This window comes from Podarcis gaigeae (genome assembly GCF_964106915.1).
Source record: "Podarcis gaigeae genome assembly, chromosome: 3".
Lineage (NCBI taxonomy): Eukaryota > Metazoa > Chordata > Lepidosauria > Squamata > Lacertidae > Podarcis > Podarcis gaigeae.
Window position 1 is genome coordinate 89,784,604 of NC_139680.1, and position 18,674 is coordinate 89,803,277.

The 18,674-nt window shown below is 44.9% G+C and overlaps 1 protein-coding gene across 1 annotated transcript in view; it reads right to left on the reverse strand.

The window, feature by feature from the left end:
- GALNT14 (polypeptide N-acetylgalactosaminyltransferase 14) overlaps window positions 1–18,674 on the reverse strand; it is a 243,070-nt gene that overhangs the window by 22,654 nt on the left and 201,742 nt on the right. The window contains exons 6-8 of the mRNA XM_083732509.1: window positions 16,366–16,487; window positions 4,523–4,610; window positions 2,513–2,597 (exon numbers count right to left, since the gene is read on the reverse strand). Coding sequence (XP_083588635.1) covers window positions 2,513–2,597; window positions 4,523–4,610; window positions 16,366–16,487 — 295 coding nt within the window. The remainder of the gene's footprint in view (window positions 1–2,512; window positions 2,598–4,522; window positions 4,611–16,365; window positions 16,488–18,674) is intronic.

Sequence of the window (18,674 nt, forward strand, 5' to 3'; positions counted from 1 at the left end):
AGGTCTATAGGGGCTTTCAACTTGCACGTGCTTGAATGCAGGTGAGGACCATGATAATGCAGTGCCCACAAGTGTATAGAGGAATCTAGTTGTGTTCAAGGGAACATGACTAGAAGCCCCCCTGCAGAGCTTTCCTGCACACCACAGAAAAGGGTACAACACACAGAGGGACACTGGGGGTGGGATTTGCATGGATGTCCCTGTTCCCACTTTCTTATGTGATTGGTCATATATGCCTGAGCACACCTATCGTCTGTTAGTATTCTGTTCATTTGAAAATCCACAAGCAGAGGCCAATGGGAGATAAAAGACTCTTGCAGCAGACAGCACAACCACTAATCCCGCATTGCGCATACTCACAAACACCAGGCTGCACTGCATTAGCTAACGCCATTGGGTGTTTTTTTTAAAAAAGTGTATGTACCCAAATTCAAATGGCTAAAACTTCTTCTGGCTGCCTCTCTGCAACTTTTTCAAACTCAGATTGCTTCCAGAGGCTACAGCCATCGAGGTAAATTCAGTCTGTTTGTTAAATCCCTCTGCATGTACTGTATCATGTTTCATTTATTTTTTGAGGAAAGAAAAAGCGCAATCCTATACATATCTACCCAGAAGTAAGTCCCACTGAGTTCAATGGGGCTCGCTTACAAGTAAGCATGTCCAGGATTGCAACCTAGCAGGATTCCTTCTATTCTATCTAATACCTGCACACAAAATAGACCACTCAATAAATCGTCATAATAAAATTTGAAACTTGTGTTTCAAATAAGACGTGTTATTTGTATGTCAGTCAGAAGTGCTAATGCACTCATCAGCGCCACTCCTACAAGCCTGAAGTTTTCAGTCCTGATTGCAGGCTTCCACACCAAAAATGCACTTAGCACTCAGAGGTTATTTACATGGCATTATTTAACTGGGGGCTCTGTGCCTAGTTTTATCCTGCGAGGAGCCTTGTTTCAAGGAGAAAGTCACACTTTCTCAGAAGGACAAAGAGCTTTTAAGAAGCCCTTTGTAATCAGTTGGGTTTTGATTTGGAAACAGAGTTATTTGCCCCCCCCTTCCCTCCAGATCAGCTGGGAAGAAAAGGAAAGAAGTGGCACTGAGTGGGGCTGAGACTATGTGGCAAACTGCTGTTAATTTTGCAGCTCAGATCCTACTCTCAGCAGCCTGGTTCATGCCTCAAAGAGCCTTTTCTCTTCTGATGGTGGACTGTGATAAGGCAAAAATGGTGCTTTCTCTCCTGCAACAGGGCAGCGTCAAAATGTGGGGATGCCATGAGGCAAAAACGATGATCAAGAAGAACTGGGATGCAGGAATAAAGGGAAATGCTTCGAGCATCTACCTGGCCTAGAGCTCTGAGGATGCACTGCAGGTAGATTTCCACTCTAGGATTAGGGAGGTCCCACATCTGAAGCTCAGCCTCAAAAAAATGGAATGCCTTGGACTAGCTTTTAGTACACATATGAAAGATTATGTCTCTTATCATGATGGCCTGTTTCCTTTGTCCCTAGTTAGGGAAAGCGGTGGCAAACCATCATTATGCCATCTTTAAACGCATCATTATGCCATCTTTAAAACAATGTGTATTTAAGATGCATTTCAGCAAAGCATTGAATCGTAAATTGCTGTAACCTGCTTTGGGACCTGCTGGAGAAGGGTGAGTAATAAACAACAGCAACAACAATTCATTATTCATGTGCTGCCCATCTGACTGGGTTGCCCCAGCCATTCTGGGCAGCTTCCAACACATGAAACACAGCAGGACATCAAACATTAAAAATATGAAAAACAAGCCCTACTTCTAATTTCTTATGGGTTAATATGCTTTGAGCCAAACTGTCATAGGACACATTTCTCAGTATGTATCAAATCAGTGGTGGGGAGACTTTTTCAGCCTGAAGACCTACATTCCCACACGGTGGGTGGGTCCGGAGACAAAGGGACTGGAGAAATAGGGCATTTGTTCAGTAAGCTGCAGTCCAGCTACACAAAGCCCAGCTATTTCTACACACACACACACACACACACACACACACACACACACACAGCCCTATTCATCCAAGCAAGCAATCAGCACTAACACAGTTCCCAGCCAGGCAAAAAAAGCACATGAGCAATGTGCAGAGCAGACTACTGAGAGGGTGTAGTCTGGGGAGCCCCAAAGGCTGGGCAGAGAGATTCAGTGTGGTGTGGTGGTGAGAAAGTTGGACTAAGACCCAGGAGACCAGGGTTCAAATCCCTACTCAGCCATGAAGCAACTCTCAGCCCCACCTACCTCACAGGGTTGTTGCGAGGATATTTGGGAGAAGAGGAGAGCCAAATACACCACCTTGAATTCCTTGTGGGAAAAGTGGAATATCAAGAAGACGACGACAGAGAGGCCTCGGGAGCCACAGCTGGCTCTTGCGCCTAGGGTTCCCTACCACAGCATTAAAGCAAAGTATCTTTTGCCTCTCTTCCGCAGATCTGTGCTTGTCACCCCTGTTTTACCTTCTTCCTTCTTGTCACTTACTTGATGGGCTCTGTGGGGTCTGTCCGCTTTGCCTTCTGCTCTGGAGAAAGTTGTTCCCATTTAAAATGCAGGCTCCAGTCAAACCCTAAATAGGAAGTGAACAGCAGGAACAAAGGGATTAGAGATGGTGCTTCCAACTACGGACCCATCGTCGCCAAGCTGCTTTGCATCAATATCATTGCATGAGTTATGTTGATAATCAACACGGCGATTAGTCTTATCCAGGAGGGGATTTCACATCTTCCCATTGCCAAAGAAGAAAAGTCACAGCCTTAATATCCAGTCTATAGATCCTTTTGCGTTAGCTGTCAGGGACTGGACAGAGGAGGAATGGTGGAGACCGCCTCCCCAGGTTGAACCTTGCAGAGAAGAAGAAGACAGTATAGATTTACAAGAAGGGTTTGCAGGAGGTCACAGCTCAGAGAGAGACGAGGGGCAAATTTGGGAGATAATGGGAGAGGAGGAGGAGGAGGAGGGGAAGGCAGAGCTGGAGCAGCTGGCTGACACGTTACCACTAGAAAACATTCCAGACGCCCCTTCTCCCAGAATCTGGAGAGCATTGAAAGTAGGAGAGTAAAGGGCTTGGAGACAAATGGCCTCATTGTAAGGTGAGTGGTGCTGTTGACGACTGAGGAGAGAAGGGTGGTGGAGATTACTTGGAGCAATGCCATTATTCCAAGCGGCAGCATTTCTAAGCCTCTCTCTATGAATATTGGTAAGACCTTCCTTCTCTATCTATTCCTGGCAGCCTACACTGCCCCGTTGCAGGAGAGAAAGCACTTGATTAGCACATCTTTATCTAATGAGAAAGAACTGTGAGATCTGTGGTAGCTTACACATTAGAAGTGGCTCGCTGGGTGGAGCAGGGCTGCTATGCTGACTTTCTAGCAAGCGAGTCGCTGTTGCTTACAGGGGAAGGATGAGATGACAGGGAGGCTGGTGCAGTGGAAAGGTGGCAGAGCCAATCTAGTTGGTGCTATCCTGACCTCCTTGTCACCTCCTTGCCCCCATCCCTATTAGCAGTAGCAACCCATCTGCCGAGAAGCTCACCTACAAATTCCACCTCACCTGGTCGGAAGTTTCTGGCACACACAGCAGTTGGTATATTTCTCTTTCTCTCCCCAGCTGTACATCAGCCTCACTTTATTACACACAGACTATTAAAAGGAGCCCAAATGCAGTGGTGGGTTTCAAGGAGAATTTAACTGATTAGCAATGAAACTGATTTTTCAAAAACCCAGCATGGATTTTGCAAGAAAATCAAAGCCGTCTTGGGTCATACAGACTCCATTAAGAACATGAGCTCCATGGGATCAGGCCCGAGTTCAGCACCTGTTCTCCCAGCAGCCAACCAGATGCCTATTATTATAGTAGTAGTAGTAGTAGTAGTAGTAGTAGTAGTAGTAGCTTGTTATCAAAGTCCCCAAAGGACTTACATTTGAAAACATAAACCAAAATGCATTATACTATTAAAATTTCACATAAAACTTTAACGTTCTTACACAAACACCTACAAATATCCATTTCCTACTGTAAATTCCCTGCAAGTTGTTTTTTTTTTTCCAGAGACATGCTGTCTCTCATTCTGGAGGTGGAATGTGAATAGTAGCCCCTGAAAGCTTCCCTCCCCGCCCCCCTGCTTTGAGAATAACATATGAATAATTCAACAAGTCTAAATTCCCTTTAATGACAACCAGCTTGGTGGCTTTCATTACATCTTGCAGTAGCAAGCAATGCAAGTACATAAATATAACACTTGTACTCCACATTTCACTCAGGAATTCCTGCATTGCAGGGGATTGGACTTGATGACCTTCAGGGTCCCTTCCAACCCTACAATTCTATGTTTCTATACTTCTTATTCCCCTCTAGTGACTTTGCTCATGCACTTGCCTGAACCAGGCATGGCAAGCACGGTACCCCACCTGCTAATATCTCATATGCACCAGTTAGCGTGTTAGTGGCCCCTGGCCTAAACCTTTACCTGTGTACAGGTGACTGCAGACTCACCTCCTCTCAGATCTGAAGAAGCTGCCACATAAGCAAAAGTGTCCAGGTTGATGATATCAATAACTGGACTCACCACGTGCTTTGGGTCCTGATAACAAAGATGAAAGTACAATAAATATATTTGTGTATTACATTTACGCTGCAAGGGTATTGCATTTCCCAGTCCTGGAAGGCATTAAAAGTTGTACTTGGGAAAATGGGACTTTCCCTGGAATTTGCCAGAAGGCTGTGAAAGGAGGGAAGAGAATACCAACATCCCAACCCAATAAAATGAAGGATCAGATGCAGAAGAACTTTTTTCAGCTCACAACAGATTGGTTCGATTCTATTAAACCCCCCCTTTTTTTTTTACACTGTGCTTTTGAGATTAGTGCACTTTGTTTCTTCATGAGTATCACAGGATATTGTGGATATTGCACTGGGTAATGTTTGCGATGTTGCAAACAAAGAGCAACACTCTCTCCATCTTTGCCAATTTGAGGGTGGAGCTGTCCTATTCTACAGCAAGTCTTGTCATCTCTCCGTCATCACACAAAGAGAGGACAGAATACTCTGGTACCTAACTGAGCCTTTTTGGAGTATCGTTTCAGGGAAGTGGTGCCATTGGAGCCCACTTTCATTCAGAAAGAATGAGAATCATCCAAAACATGCTGACAAAAAAGTCAGAAGTGTCGAAGAAACAAACGGGATGGTTGTTTTCACTGCAGAAGGAATTAATGTTCATAGAGAAATTCCCAGAAGATGCCAGTTTATTTCTTTTAATTAGCTGAAAAGTTTTCTTTTAAATAGAAAAAAATGCTATGGGCCTGATCAGGCACTTCCCTCAGCTAATTCTTATGCTGCTGTAGAGACGCAAGAGCCTCTAGGTGTACTTTAGGGTCCCAAATGAGGGGGGGGGGTGATTTGTGGAAAGCAAACAAACACCTGCATTTAGGGGCACAGATTCCATATAATGCCTAGGTTGGGCCAGCCCAGAATGTTTTGCCGCCTGGGGCAAAACAGGCAATGTCCCGTTGTCCTGAAAAGGAGCAAGCAGTGTGTGTGTGTGTGTGTGTGTGTGTGTGTGTGTGTAAGTGGTAGAAGCTGACAAGTGCAGGAGGTAGAGAGTCGTGTGCTCCTTGGAGGCTGGGTCTGCCACCTGAGGCGACTTCCTTACTGTGCCTAATGGCCCTGGTATTATGAGGCTGTTCTGGCATTATGAGCAGAAGGCCTTGGCTCATCATCTGTGCCTTTAAGGGATTCCTTCCTACCAGCATTATTGGAGAGGGGCAGGATCTAGCCAAGTGGAAGAGGCTCCCAGTATGCTCCAATAAAGTCCATTGGAAAGGCAACAAGAAAGGAAAGCAGCGAGGAGGTAAAATACGTGAAGAAACTTATTATGTCTTTTCTGAGGGCTGAGGCACCACCTCCCATGTCAATCAACTTCTCCTAAATCCATTGTTGAGCAGTTCCTTTGTACAGGAAGAGAAGCTTTTATTTTTATTGCAAGGGGAGTTGCAAATACTTGGTCACATAATTTAACACCTCCAAGCAAACACACCCCTTTGAAACCTGCTTCCTTAATATTTTTCTGCTGACTGTCAGTGGACAAACCAAAGGGAAGCAGCTGAAGAACATGCAGCCCATAAAGTCAGCAATGAGGAAAGGCAAAATCACTGCTAAAGTTCAATGCAAGCCAGGGAGGAAATCCCATTGAACTCAATGGGACTTAACTTCTGAGTTAGAAAGGCTTAGAACGGCACTATAAACAGTGCAAGAGAATCTCTCCTCACTCCCACACCTGGCAAATGCTGTGGCTTTTCCAGTTGTGAGAAAAGAGTTCGAAAGAATTAGATTTGATTTTTACATTTATATAACACCCAGGCAACTGTGTGGCTAACATACACCATAAGACCAATAAATACAATTTTTTTCTCTTTTTTCTTTTATCTTTCAAAAGCACATTAAAACAATAAATAAACTACAAAGCAAAGAAGTCAGGCAACCTCCCCACCCCACAAAACCCCACCTAAAATTATCATAAAACTCAGCAGCTAAAAAAGCAATATTTGGTTCTTATTGCTCAATTAATATATAGTCATGGGTGGAAGAGGAGGGCCCAAATATCTATCAGGGTACAGCAAAATTTTGTCAGCTCTGATTGGCCTTTTCCTTTCTATTTCTTTATTTGTTTTGTTTTGTTTTTTAAAAAATAGCCCAGACTTCAGTTATAGCTCAAAGCTTCAAGCTCTTCTCCCTATGAGACCAAATCCCTTTCCACAGGTATGCAGCTGACTGAACACTGTTGGGAATCAGCTCTTGCAAAAAGAAGCTGGGCGTGAAAATTCTCTTAATTATGCTGTGGTGCACAAATCTGTGGTATGCTGTGGTAGCACAAATCTGTGGTATGCTGTGGTAACCAACGGTGGCCCCTAAAACTGGGTCTGGCACATGGCTTGATGAAGAGAGACCAAAACCTAATTTCCAAGAAGGTTTGAGCCCTGGAATGCCTCAGTTAAACAGTGAAAACTGAAAGGAAAATAATAAGATGCCTTATACTACTGACTGGCCCATTTAGTTTAGCATCAGGTATTCTGGCTGGCAATTGCTCTCCAGATTCTCAGAAAGAGGTCTTCACCTTTACCTTCTACCACTACCAGTATTATGGGATGCCTGGGGTTTAACCTAGAATCTAGGTTAATCTAGAGTATCACCACTCTATTCTGATACTCATTTGGGATTTAAACACAGCAAGATCAAAGAGGAAGGCATTGAATTTATTCCCAAACTGGACTGTGAACCACCGGTGGACCATGAGCTTCATTTGGGTGAGCCACAGCATGTTTGTAGATCTGTGGTTGACAATGGGAGATGGCACATCCATACTATGAAACACCAATATTCATTTTAAATTGTATTCCTATTGCTTTTTGATTTCTTATATTCTGTCCTATTGCATTTACAATTTGAATTCTATGGAACTACAATGGCTAAGATAAAAAAGTCATTAAGTGGTTGGCCAGCAAGTCCTCAGTAATTTTCAAGTAGTTCTTGGAGGGGGGGACATTTGGGAACTACTGAAATATTGTGCTTAATACATAAGACTGAAATGATCTTGAATGTCTATAATATCTACTCTCTGAGCATTTTGTTGTAATTTGTGGGCTCTGCTGTGGTGGTGGTAGAATCATGGGGCTAAAATAGATGCAAAGATTATATAGATCACATAAGAAGGCAGCAAATAGCTTCAGCCTGAGGCTGGAAGTGCCTTATGTTTTCTTCATAAACTCTCCCCACCCCCAGTATAAAACTAACCTACAGCTAACCCACATAATCTTTTAAAGTTTAAATAACTCTAATTACCATAAAAAAGTTATTCTCTTAAAATTAATTCCCCTACAGCAGGAGTTATTCTCCTACAACTATATTTATTCTCTGACAATTAATTCGAATAATTTTAACATATATTAGAAGATAAGGTTGAGTCTTTATAGCAAGCCCATTATAGCAGGAATAAAAGATAACCGAAGAAAGTATAATCAAGGAAGGAAGGAAATAAATCCAAAATGGGTTGTGAAAGATATCTTCTACTACCAGTGTTGTATAAAAAGCGCAGAGGAAGAGAGGAACAGTATATATATTTTATTCCAAATCTTGGCTCGAGCTGATAGCAATGTTTATAGGCAACTTTTACTGTGGAATCTGGGATGTTTAGGTAAAAGCTTCCCAGTTGGTGTTCGGGTAAGAATTATTGGATGTGTAGAGACAGTACCGACTCTCCTGAATCACTTATATATTTTAAAAAACCAGCCCTCTCTGTCAAAACCCTGGAGAAGTCAAAGGCACAGTGGTACTTGGTACTCAAACGGCTTGGCTCCCGAACAAACCGGTTCCCAAACACCACAAACTCGTAAGTGTTCCGGTTTGTGGACATTTTTTGGATGCCGGATGTCTGACTCCCGGAACGGATTAAGTTCGAGAACCAAGGTCCCACTGTATTCTCATTCTTCCTCTCCTGCATATATACAGAGCCTGATCCATACAGAAGAGAGTCCCATCAAGAGAGGCCAGGAATTGATCTATGCAATGCAGTGCTATACCATGGAGTCAGGGCCGTCTTACCCATAGGCGCTAGGGGTGCAGGGCACCTGGTTGCCGGGCTCTTAGGGGTGCCAGGCCAAGAGTCCAGGGCCTGAGAGTTGAGTCCGGGGAAGAGCCCGCCTGTCGGTTGGAGCGCCACAGCCGGCTCTTCTGCTGCTCTGTGCCATGAGTTTGGGGGTGACCGAGCCAGCGAGACACTGAGGCGGCTGGCCGGCTCTGCCCTCCTGCATGCCTGGGACTGAGCAACCGGGGGGGGGGTGTATCTTTGCACCCTGGTGCTGAAGACAGCCCTGCACGGAGTCACAACCCTTCCACTGCACCACTGGTATGTTAATGATATTCATGGAATGGGCCAGTATATATAACAGATATATTTAATGATGCATATGGAGAAGGGCTGTAGCTCAGTGACAGTGCATCCTCTTTGCATGAAGACGGCCCCAGGTTCAATCTTAGGCAACCCCAGGGAGGGACTGGGAAGACTCCCTGTCTGATGCCATCGAGAGTTGCTGCCAGTCAGAGCAAGACAGGCTAATAGTCTGACTTGGAGTAAAGCAGCTCCTTATGTTCTCTGCTGCTCAGTCTGTGGCTTTGATATCCTGCAAGGAACCAACAGCAACTAACGTGCTTGAGGTTCTCTCCAAGGAGAGAGGTTGGAGGAGATGGAAGTTCAAGTCCTACACTGATAAGGGCTTCCCAATCTATATAGATCTGGCCTTAGATTTCCTGAAATCCATTCAGCTGCCACTTCAGCAGTAATCACCCCCAGAGAAAAGGTGCACAAGAAGTTGTTCCGCTGTGAAGGAAAGGGTAGCACAACTAATCTCTTTGATTCTCTTTTGCAACGTTACCTGGTTCTAATCTACCAACAAAAAAGGCCCCCAAATGCTCAAGTATTATCTAGCTGTACAGGCTTGTGATTGCCCCAGATAATAGTCATCAATGCTGGAGCAACAATATTCAGATAGCTGAGGGCGGAGAAGAGCAAGTAATGAAGAAAGAAGAGGTTGCTTAGCATCTTTCCTTCAAGCTGGATACATGCAAAACTATATAGTTTCATGTTCCACCCCCCACCATCTCTCTTCAAACAGGAAAAACAGGAGTGGGGTGTGTGTGTGTGTGTGTGTGTGTGTGTGTGTGTGTGTGTGTTGGATAGTGGAACATCGCCATCCATTGGCTCATTACCATGACATTAACAAAAGCCTGTTTTCAGGTGATGAAGATTGATTCCTTCTGTAAAAACGCCTTGGGCCTTGTAATTACATTTTAGGGGAAAGTTATTTGGCTAAAACAAATTGGTAATGGTAGACACATCAGCTCTCCAAGTAAAAACAAGACAGCATGCAGAGGCACAAATCCGTACCTGCGCTAAAGAAAGTGGAATTCCCCTGCAAGCTAACACTTCTGCTTTGTAATGCTCTCCCAGTTACAGATAATGGACATTCCCCTTATCTGACACAAATTCATTTAGTCAAAGCTGCTCATTTCCACAAACAAATGTGCTCCCAAGTGCTGCTTCTGCCTCCATTATCTATTCATTTCTGGGTGGTTATTTTGAGCCCTCTTGGGCTGAAGAACTTGAGTCCTGACATCTGCCCCTAGCTGCCCCATCCAGCACCAGAAGCAACTGTCACAAGGGACAGAGGCCTCTCCTTCCATACATCAGGTGGATGGTGGCACCTGGCTCCTTTATTAATGGCTGAGAGGCCAAGAGAACTGCCGGAGAAGGGGATAACATTGACACCTTTCCTGAGGTCTCCTGTGTTCCCGTTGCGGCTGCTGAATTGCATAAAATAAGGTCTCTGTAGAAGTGGAGTGCTGAGACACAGCCATGGGAGAAAATCGTTTCGGTTCATCATGATTCTCGCTTCCCCAAACAATATGTTTAGGGAAGCTTTTAGTATTTGATTAATTATTGTATTTTAATATTTTGTTGGAAGCTGCCCAGAGTGGGTGGGGAAACCCAGCCAGATGGGCGGGGTATAAATAATAATAAATTGTTGTTGTTGTTGTTTGCAATCCAAAACAAATCTATCCTGCAAACTTTGCAGGGTTCTGAATGTAGTGGTGTAGTTCTCCATCTGAAAAAGGTGTATCTTAGGTGAAAGTGTGCTTAAAAATGCAAATATTAGTGAAGATAACATAAAATGGATTGTATTAGGGGAAAATGTGTATACTGTATTAGGAAAAATTGCATACAAAAATGTGTGTATGTGCATTCAAAAGGCTGGCAAGCTATTGTGAGGAACTTTTCTTTTTTAAAGAGCAAACTGAAGTGAAATGTGGAAAGAAACCAAAAGTGACGGATTTTGTAGTGGTTAGAGTAGGGCCTGGATGACCAGGGTTCGATTCTCCACTTGGACCAGAAGCTCACTGGCTAAACTTGGGCCAGTCACTCTCTCTCTCTCTCTCTCTCTCTCTCTCTCTCTCTCTCTCTCTCTCTCAGTCTCTCAGTCTAACCTACCTTCACAGGGTTGTTGTGAGAATGGGATGAGGAGGGGAGTAACCCATTCATGCCCCTTTGACCTCCTTGGATGGAAAAGTGGGATATAAGTGCAACGAACGAGTAAATGAATGAATACTTGCACTTCACTGAACAGGACCCCCTTCTACCAGGTCCTAAACGGAGGCTGCAAGCATCTCCCATACGGGATTCAGCTCCACGAACAGCAGAGCTCTATGTAGATGCAGCCAGGCAATCCAAGCATCAACAAAACCTCAAGGAGACCCTGTCACCTCGCGTATCCATCAGAGAAATATGTATCTGTCATGTGTACTTTGCCCGAGAGACACTTTTCTTTTAAAGTGTCTTTGGGGTTTGATGCCCAGCGTTAATTTACTATTCCATTACACCCTCCCCTGCTTACACACACAAAGACACGAGTACACTTTGCTTCTTGGACGCTTGCCATGCGTTAGAAATCTGGCTAAACAGATGTTTTGCTGAATGAAAAATGGAAAGTGACATGATGCAGGTTGCGGGGGGGGGGCAGTTGCTGATTCAGATGCATTCTGGGTTCTCGATCTCTTTGAAGCGCAGAAGTTTATTAAGCCGAAATGGACTGTTTCCTGCAAGCCACAAATTAAGAGAAGACCATTAATCTTTGGAATGGGAGGAAGAAGAGCGTGGCAGGCAAAAACGAGTCGCCTTTCCAGCACCAGGCTGGAGGTGGCAGCATTAACATTTAATACAGTTGAACAAACATGGTTTGACACTGGCAAAAAAAAAAAGAAGGGAAAAAAAGATGGGGTGTAATTTTCGCCTGGAAGTAAGATAGCGCAGGTGTGAGACTTCCCCACCTTTAAGGTGGGAAATGTGGGCATAGGAAAAGAAAAGAAACATCTATTTTACATGCACACAACCGTTCATCTGTCCCATCAACATTTACTCAAGGACCCGAAAAAAAGGCAAAGTGGAACAAAGTAGTTTTGAAAGGCTACAAATGTACATCTAAGGCATATGGCCCCTTGAACTCCTTACATGACAGTCCCTGTGTTTATTTCCAGTCCACACTGGAAATGAAATTAAAGCACTCAGCATCTCAAATAAAATGAGCTGGGTTGCAAAAGCTTTTAACTAAGTGATGTGCTTTTCAGGAAAGAGAGGCAGGTACAGTGGTACCTCGGGTTACAGACACCTCGGGTTACAGACGCTTCAGGTTACAGACCCTGCTAACCCAGAAATAGTACCTCGGGTTAAGAACTTTGCTTCAGGATGAGAACCGAAATCGTGGGGCGGCAGCGGGAGGATCCCTTAGCTAAAGTGGTACCTCAGGTTAAGAACAGTTTCAGGTTAAGAACAGACCTCCAGAACAAATTAAGTTCTTAACCCGAGGTACCCCACTCCCACCCTCTGGCTGGATGCCACATCATCCTTGGACTGAGACCAGCCCTGATAACAGTGTTATGAGTTGCAAGGGGCCAAGGCTGTGATTCTGCATCTAGTGAGGGTTGGAATCTAGTTGAAGAGGCCGCTAAACTGGTCAGGCAAGTTTCTTTGTAAGATAATGGCCACTTAAGAGCTCAGCACCTCAAATAAAATGACCTAAGTTGCAATCTGGCTGGCTGCCACGTCATCCTAGGATGGAGAACAGCAGGCCAAGCAGTGCTGGGCACATGTGCCATTTGTGTGTGTGAATTGGGCTGATGCTGGAAGCTGGGGACACAGAGACATGTTTGCTCTGTTTTGGACTTGAGGCTCCCCTGTACACCTAATGAGGAAGCAAGGGGTGGGAAAGCTGTGAGCCTCTCCATCCTATGCACAGGTTGTGTATGTGTAAATAAAACCATATATCTTTAAAGTCTCCACTGGCTTTCGTTCCAAGGAAACTGGACCCTGGGGAAGAGTGCTTGGAACTTCTGGAGTCTCTCACTGCTGGGAAATTGGGATAGCGCATAGCAATATAACTGCTGTATGAGAGGCACGCTTGCCTGGCTTTTTTTCACTTCACAACCACGCATCAAGCTGACTGGCTGATTTTTTTAAAGGCTCCGTATTTGCCTCAGACTCCCTTTCTCTTTGCCTATACGAGGCAGGCGTTCTGTGCTCTGGACCTTGAGATTGCTTACTTTTGCACTCATTCTCCCGCAAATCCTGTAGCACTTTTTGGGGATGCGTGTGTGGAATCTGTGACACTACAAAGCAGGTTCCTCATTGAAATGCAAGCCGCTAAGAGCACGAGAAACCACTGAGCTGGCCCCTCTTTCAAACATTCATGCAGGCTTCAATTTTGATTGTGTGGGTTTTGGTTTAAAAAAAAATAATGAGAGGAAAATGAAAAGAAAAAGAGAAATTACAAATAAGAGAAGTTAACAGAGGTGATGTTTTGCTTTTGTGCTTCATTCAGGCCCCACCGCTGCCGCTGCCACTGCAACCATGTAATGAAATTCCTACGGCGCTGCTGCATATGGCATCCACATTCATCCATCACATCAGCTCTGAGCATGAGCTACATTCTCCCAATGCTGCAAGGGAAATACAGCTTGAGCTGCCATCCTGCTGGCTGCGAATCATCAAACATCTCATGCGGGAAAGGCGCCGTCAACCACTCTGATAGAGAGATTCGGAAGAGGGCGAGTGAGCGGGTGGGTGCAAAAAGGGAAGCGAAGGAGGTTAAAGGGGCCATGCTCAAAGCAGAGCAAACTTCGCTTGTGCACCATTTCCGAAACACACACCTCAGAAGAAAGTTCAGAGGACATCAGTGGGATTTGCTCCCCAGTAAAACATGCTCAGCATCAGGAAATAAGAACTGTGGACACATAAAGCAGTGCTGACAAAATAATTAATGCCTTGTTGCAAGATGCCATAGGATGAACATTCCTCCTGTGGTGAAGAGGACCAAGTCTTATGTTTGAGCAAGGATGGTTCTGGGTTTAAATCACTGATCAGCTTCCTGGATGCCTCTGGAGAAGTCACTAGTTTACTGCACAAGACTGCTGGGTGATGTTTAAAAACACATAGTTTTGCTTCATATACTAGAACATGCTGCAAAAATTATACTAATTAATAGATTGAAGCTAACAAATGGGAGGTATTCTGAAGGGTGGAAGACCCTGAAAAGGAAATACTTTTCATGATAACTTATTTACTGTACTTGCCATATTTACATGAATGTCACACACACTTTTTGGCCAAATCATCATGAAAATTAGAGTGCGCATTAGATTTGATGGCGCATTAGATTTGATTGCAAGCTTGAGAAACACCGCTGACGTAGCAAATACTTTTTTTTGGTTGCAGGGTTTTGAAAATTGAGGTGTGCTTTAGATTTGATGTTGCATTAGATACACGTAAATACAGTAATCTTTGAATACCTGCTTTTATGGTTTGGATATACTTGGGTGAAGGAAGCAACATTTCACAATGTGCTACTACGGCAGTGATGGGAAACGTGTGTCCTTCCTGATATTGTTTAACTCCAGCACCCACCAATTCAATGACCACTGATGATGGCAGCCAAATATCAGTTCTGCAACATCAGGACCACCAGCTCCCCATCCTTGTGCTATGGCCCATGGCTAACTGGTAAAACCGAGCAAACATTTCAGTGTCATTTCTGAGTACAGCTTCTTGCGTACACTTATTCAGAGCAACCTTTATTGCTCCCATTTTACAGATGGCACTATACAATCAAGAGAGGCAAAGGAAGCCCATCGAAGCTGCAAGATACATTGTCAGAGAGAGATGCCGAGAGGTTCCCTGTCCGCATGAGGAGGCTACAAGGACACAACCGCAATGCCTTTATCTCTCTGAGAAGGACAATATTGGAGCTTTAATCTCATGTTCCCGTCTTTACCAGAAAGAGAACACCATTGTCTGCTGTGAAAAAACCAGCAGGATTTAATTCCCATTAAATCAATTTATTAAAGCTTAATTTGCATGAAATTAAATTCAGCCCCTATTCAAAGAGCCATCACTCCCCTAAATCATTCAGTACTGGGAATTGAACATAGGCCTAATTAAAAACTTGGCTGGAGCCATGCCTGCCTATTCCCTGTGTACCACTCAGCAACCCTGACAGGAGCCCTGGGGCTCTGCTGACTGAATTTGCATACACACGGGACGGCCCCTTCTTCGCTTGTTCTGCAGTATGGGCCTTCACTTCTGGGCCTCATCTGACACACATCACTCACTGAATCGCTGGGACAGGGTATCAGTTCTGCTCAGTCATCATTTTGAAGTGGACCTGAGCACATTTATTGCCAAGGCATCAGAAACACACCCACAGGAGGAAAAGTTATTGGACATCTACAGAGCAGATTCCAAAATGTCTTAGAAAATAACTACAGGGTTGTTTTTTCCCCTGACATAGCTGGGTTTGGATTATTTTTTTCCTGGAAAAGTGTACAGCTGTTTGATCCCTTGTGATGCTTTGGAATCTGAGTCCACATACCAGTCCAGGAATCGGGACTCAGGATATATGTTAAGCTCAGTGGCGGAGGACATGTCTGGCTGAAGAAGGTCCCAGGTTTGGTCACCATTCTCTCCAAAGAAAAGGGTCGAGTAGCATTTCCTTTGCCTGAGACCCATAGTGAGCTATAGGCGGGCAGAGGTAGATGGATAGTCTGACTTGGTTTAAGGCAACTTCCTATGATCCTAGTGGTGAGCTTATTTCTACCTCAAGGCTGGATTACTGCAAAATGCTCTGTTTGGGGCTGCCTGGAAGCTTCAACTAGTGCAGAATGCTGGTAATGGGAACAGACTACTGCTAAGGCAAAATCCCAGTGTTAAAAGATGGCTTCCCATCCACTGGAGTACAAAGCCCTGGACAACAGACGCCCAGGATTCCTTAAGAACCGCCTCAGCTTGTATGTTCTGGGTCCATCGCTAAGATAATCTAGGGGAGTGCTATTAGTGCTATTCATCAAAGTGGACAAAACACTACGGAACCCCCTCCCATTAGAAATAAGGCAGGAACTATCCTTGCCAAGCTTCAGCTGCCAGGTTAAACATGGCTTTGTTTCAGGAGGCCCTTGTAGCATAAATGCAATTAACAATATATTTTTCAGTTTTTTAATGTTTGTTCTAAATTTGGCGTTTCACATGTTTTAATCTTTGTAAACCACTTTGAAGCCCAGAGGTGGGGTATACTTAAAAAAATAAAAATACTGTATTGCTCAGATTTCAAAGACACCTCCCACCTATAGCTTTTTGCCCTCCACCAGTGGCTCCCCGGTCTAAAAGCTGGATGTAAGCAGAGTTGAGGCCCACTGCTACTTCTGACAAAGGCCAAGTCCTGCCGAGCTGCTCAGGGAACACTTACCTCTTTGATCCTTTGTAAAAGAGGCAGCAGCCAGTCCTTGTTCACCTCACAGTGACTGTCTAGAAAGGTCAGAACGCCTGCCTGTGCCACATCTGCTCCTCGAATGCGGGACCGGATCAAACCTGTCGAGATGCACACAAACTCAAGTGCCGGTCTGAGAGCCTTGAACCCCTAAGCAAGAAATTAGCTGCTAGCCAGACATGCACACATAAGCAGTGGTGGCTGGTGCCCATTGGGCGGGGAGGTAGAGGAGCCAACAGTAGGTGGCGCCAGAGACTATGTTGGGGAGAGCCTCCCTCCTGCGGTCTACCATGGCAATGCAGAGGCCAAGGAGGAAGAACCGATAGCCAGTGCCAATTCCTGGAAGTAACAAGACAGGCAGGTGGGGATAGCTGAGGGGAGAGTGGTTTTTGCAGGGCAGGGCCCCATTTGCCCTAAGGGAGCAGCCTCCAGCAAAGCACTCTTCTCCCCATGCGCATCCGCTCCTTCTACCATATTCATGCTCAGCCCCATCTAATCAGGAGATGTCATGATCATCTTATGCGCCCAGCACTTTTTTCTTCTAGAGACATATGACAACCCCTTTTTGTTTTGCAAGCTCCAAAAATGAAAGAGCTGGTTGAAAAGGAACGATTTGTGGCTAATTCACACAATTCTTTTGGTTGTTCCTGGGGGAGGAACTGAGGATAGCTACACGGACATTTTCGGTTAGTTCTGAAGGACAACGGCCACCTACTGCACCAAAGGCTGCCAACCAAATGTCACCTAAAACAACACTGGAAACAAATGTGGGGATTTCTTCCTGAGTGACGCCTCTGATGGTTTTTAAGGGGAACCATGATAGTGCAAGAAGATCCCTGCTGCATCAGACCAAAGGCCTATCTATTCCATCATCCTGGTCTCATAGTGGCCAACCAGATGACCTACAGGAACCCTGCAAGTAAGACATGAGTACAGCAGCAGCAGCATGAGGCAGCATCAGTTTTCCTCAAAGAGGAAGCAGAAAGCAAAATGTGTGTTGCTCTACCCAGCCTGTAATCGCTTCTCAAAGAGTTGGGCAACATGTTTATGGGGCATAGCAGCCTTGTTCTCCATTTACTGATAGCTGAAGTCATGGAATCGTAGAGTTGGAAGGGATCCAACGGTCTAGTCCAACCCTCCAAAGTCTTCTTTGGAGCCAACTGGCACCATATGGCAGAAGCTGGAAGAACAGGGCGGCAGTGACACAGATATGAATCGGTAGAATAATCATCTATGGGTTAAATGGATTAATCACTGGGGATAAATTTTAATTGGTATGGACAAATTATAATCAGTTGGAATGAGAGTTAAGGGCTTTTCTGAAGCCAGTGTGTCACTGTAAAAGGGAAATGGGGGGTGACCTTTCCTTCTAACAGGGAATGACAACTTTGGTTAACGTAATCACTCATTTTATTATAATTCCCCCAGTTTCTTAAAAGGGAACGATTTTTGAGTTCTAATTGCTAATACATGAACATATTGGAATTTAATTGCTAAATCAGCTAAAATGAGTGCTCATACAATCACAATACAATAATTCATACTGGATTCTCTGGTTCTGAAACCTCACATTCTACTATGATATTCCCAAAATCCCCAGTCGTGTTCTGTTCTGGTACTCTACATTGTTGCTGTGGACTAGAAGCCTTGTTAAGGAATTGCAGGCAGTTGTTTCATCCTTTCCCCCCTAGATTCATCTGTGCATGTGGAGCAAGGCACAACTATCAGCATTAGAACAACATTGCAGCAGAAGATGCTATTAGTGCACTGGAAGCTGGTATCTCAGCACATTTATGCCAAAGCAGCAATCCTTCCATAGAAGTAATATCCGTTGAATACAGTAGGACATAAAGGTAAAGGTACCCCCTGCCCGTACGGGCCAGTCTTGACAGACTCTGGGGTTGTGCGCCCATCTCACTCAAGAGGCCAGGGGCCAGCGCTGTCCGGAGACACTTCCGGGTCACGTGGCCAGCGTGACATCGCTGCTCTGGCGAGCCAGAGCCACACACGGAAACGCCGTTTACCTTCCCGCCAGTAAGCGGTCCCTATTTATCTACTTGCACCCGGAGGTGCTTTCGAACTGCTAGGTTGGCAGGCGCTGGGACCGAGCAGCGGGAGCGCACCCCGCCGCAGGGATTCGAACCGCCGACCTTTCGATCGGCAAGTCCTAGGCGCTGAGGCTTTAACCCACAGCGCCACCTGCATCCTCTACAGTAGGACATACTTCCTTTTAAACATACATAGGATTGCACTGCTAATTTACTGTGTAGTATAACTCAGCCAGAATC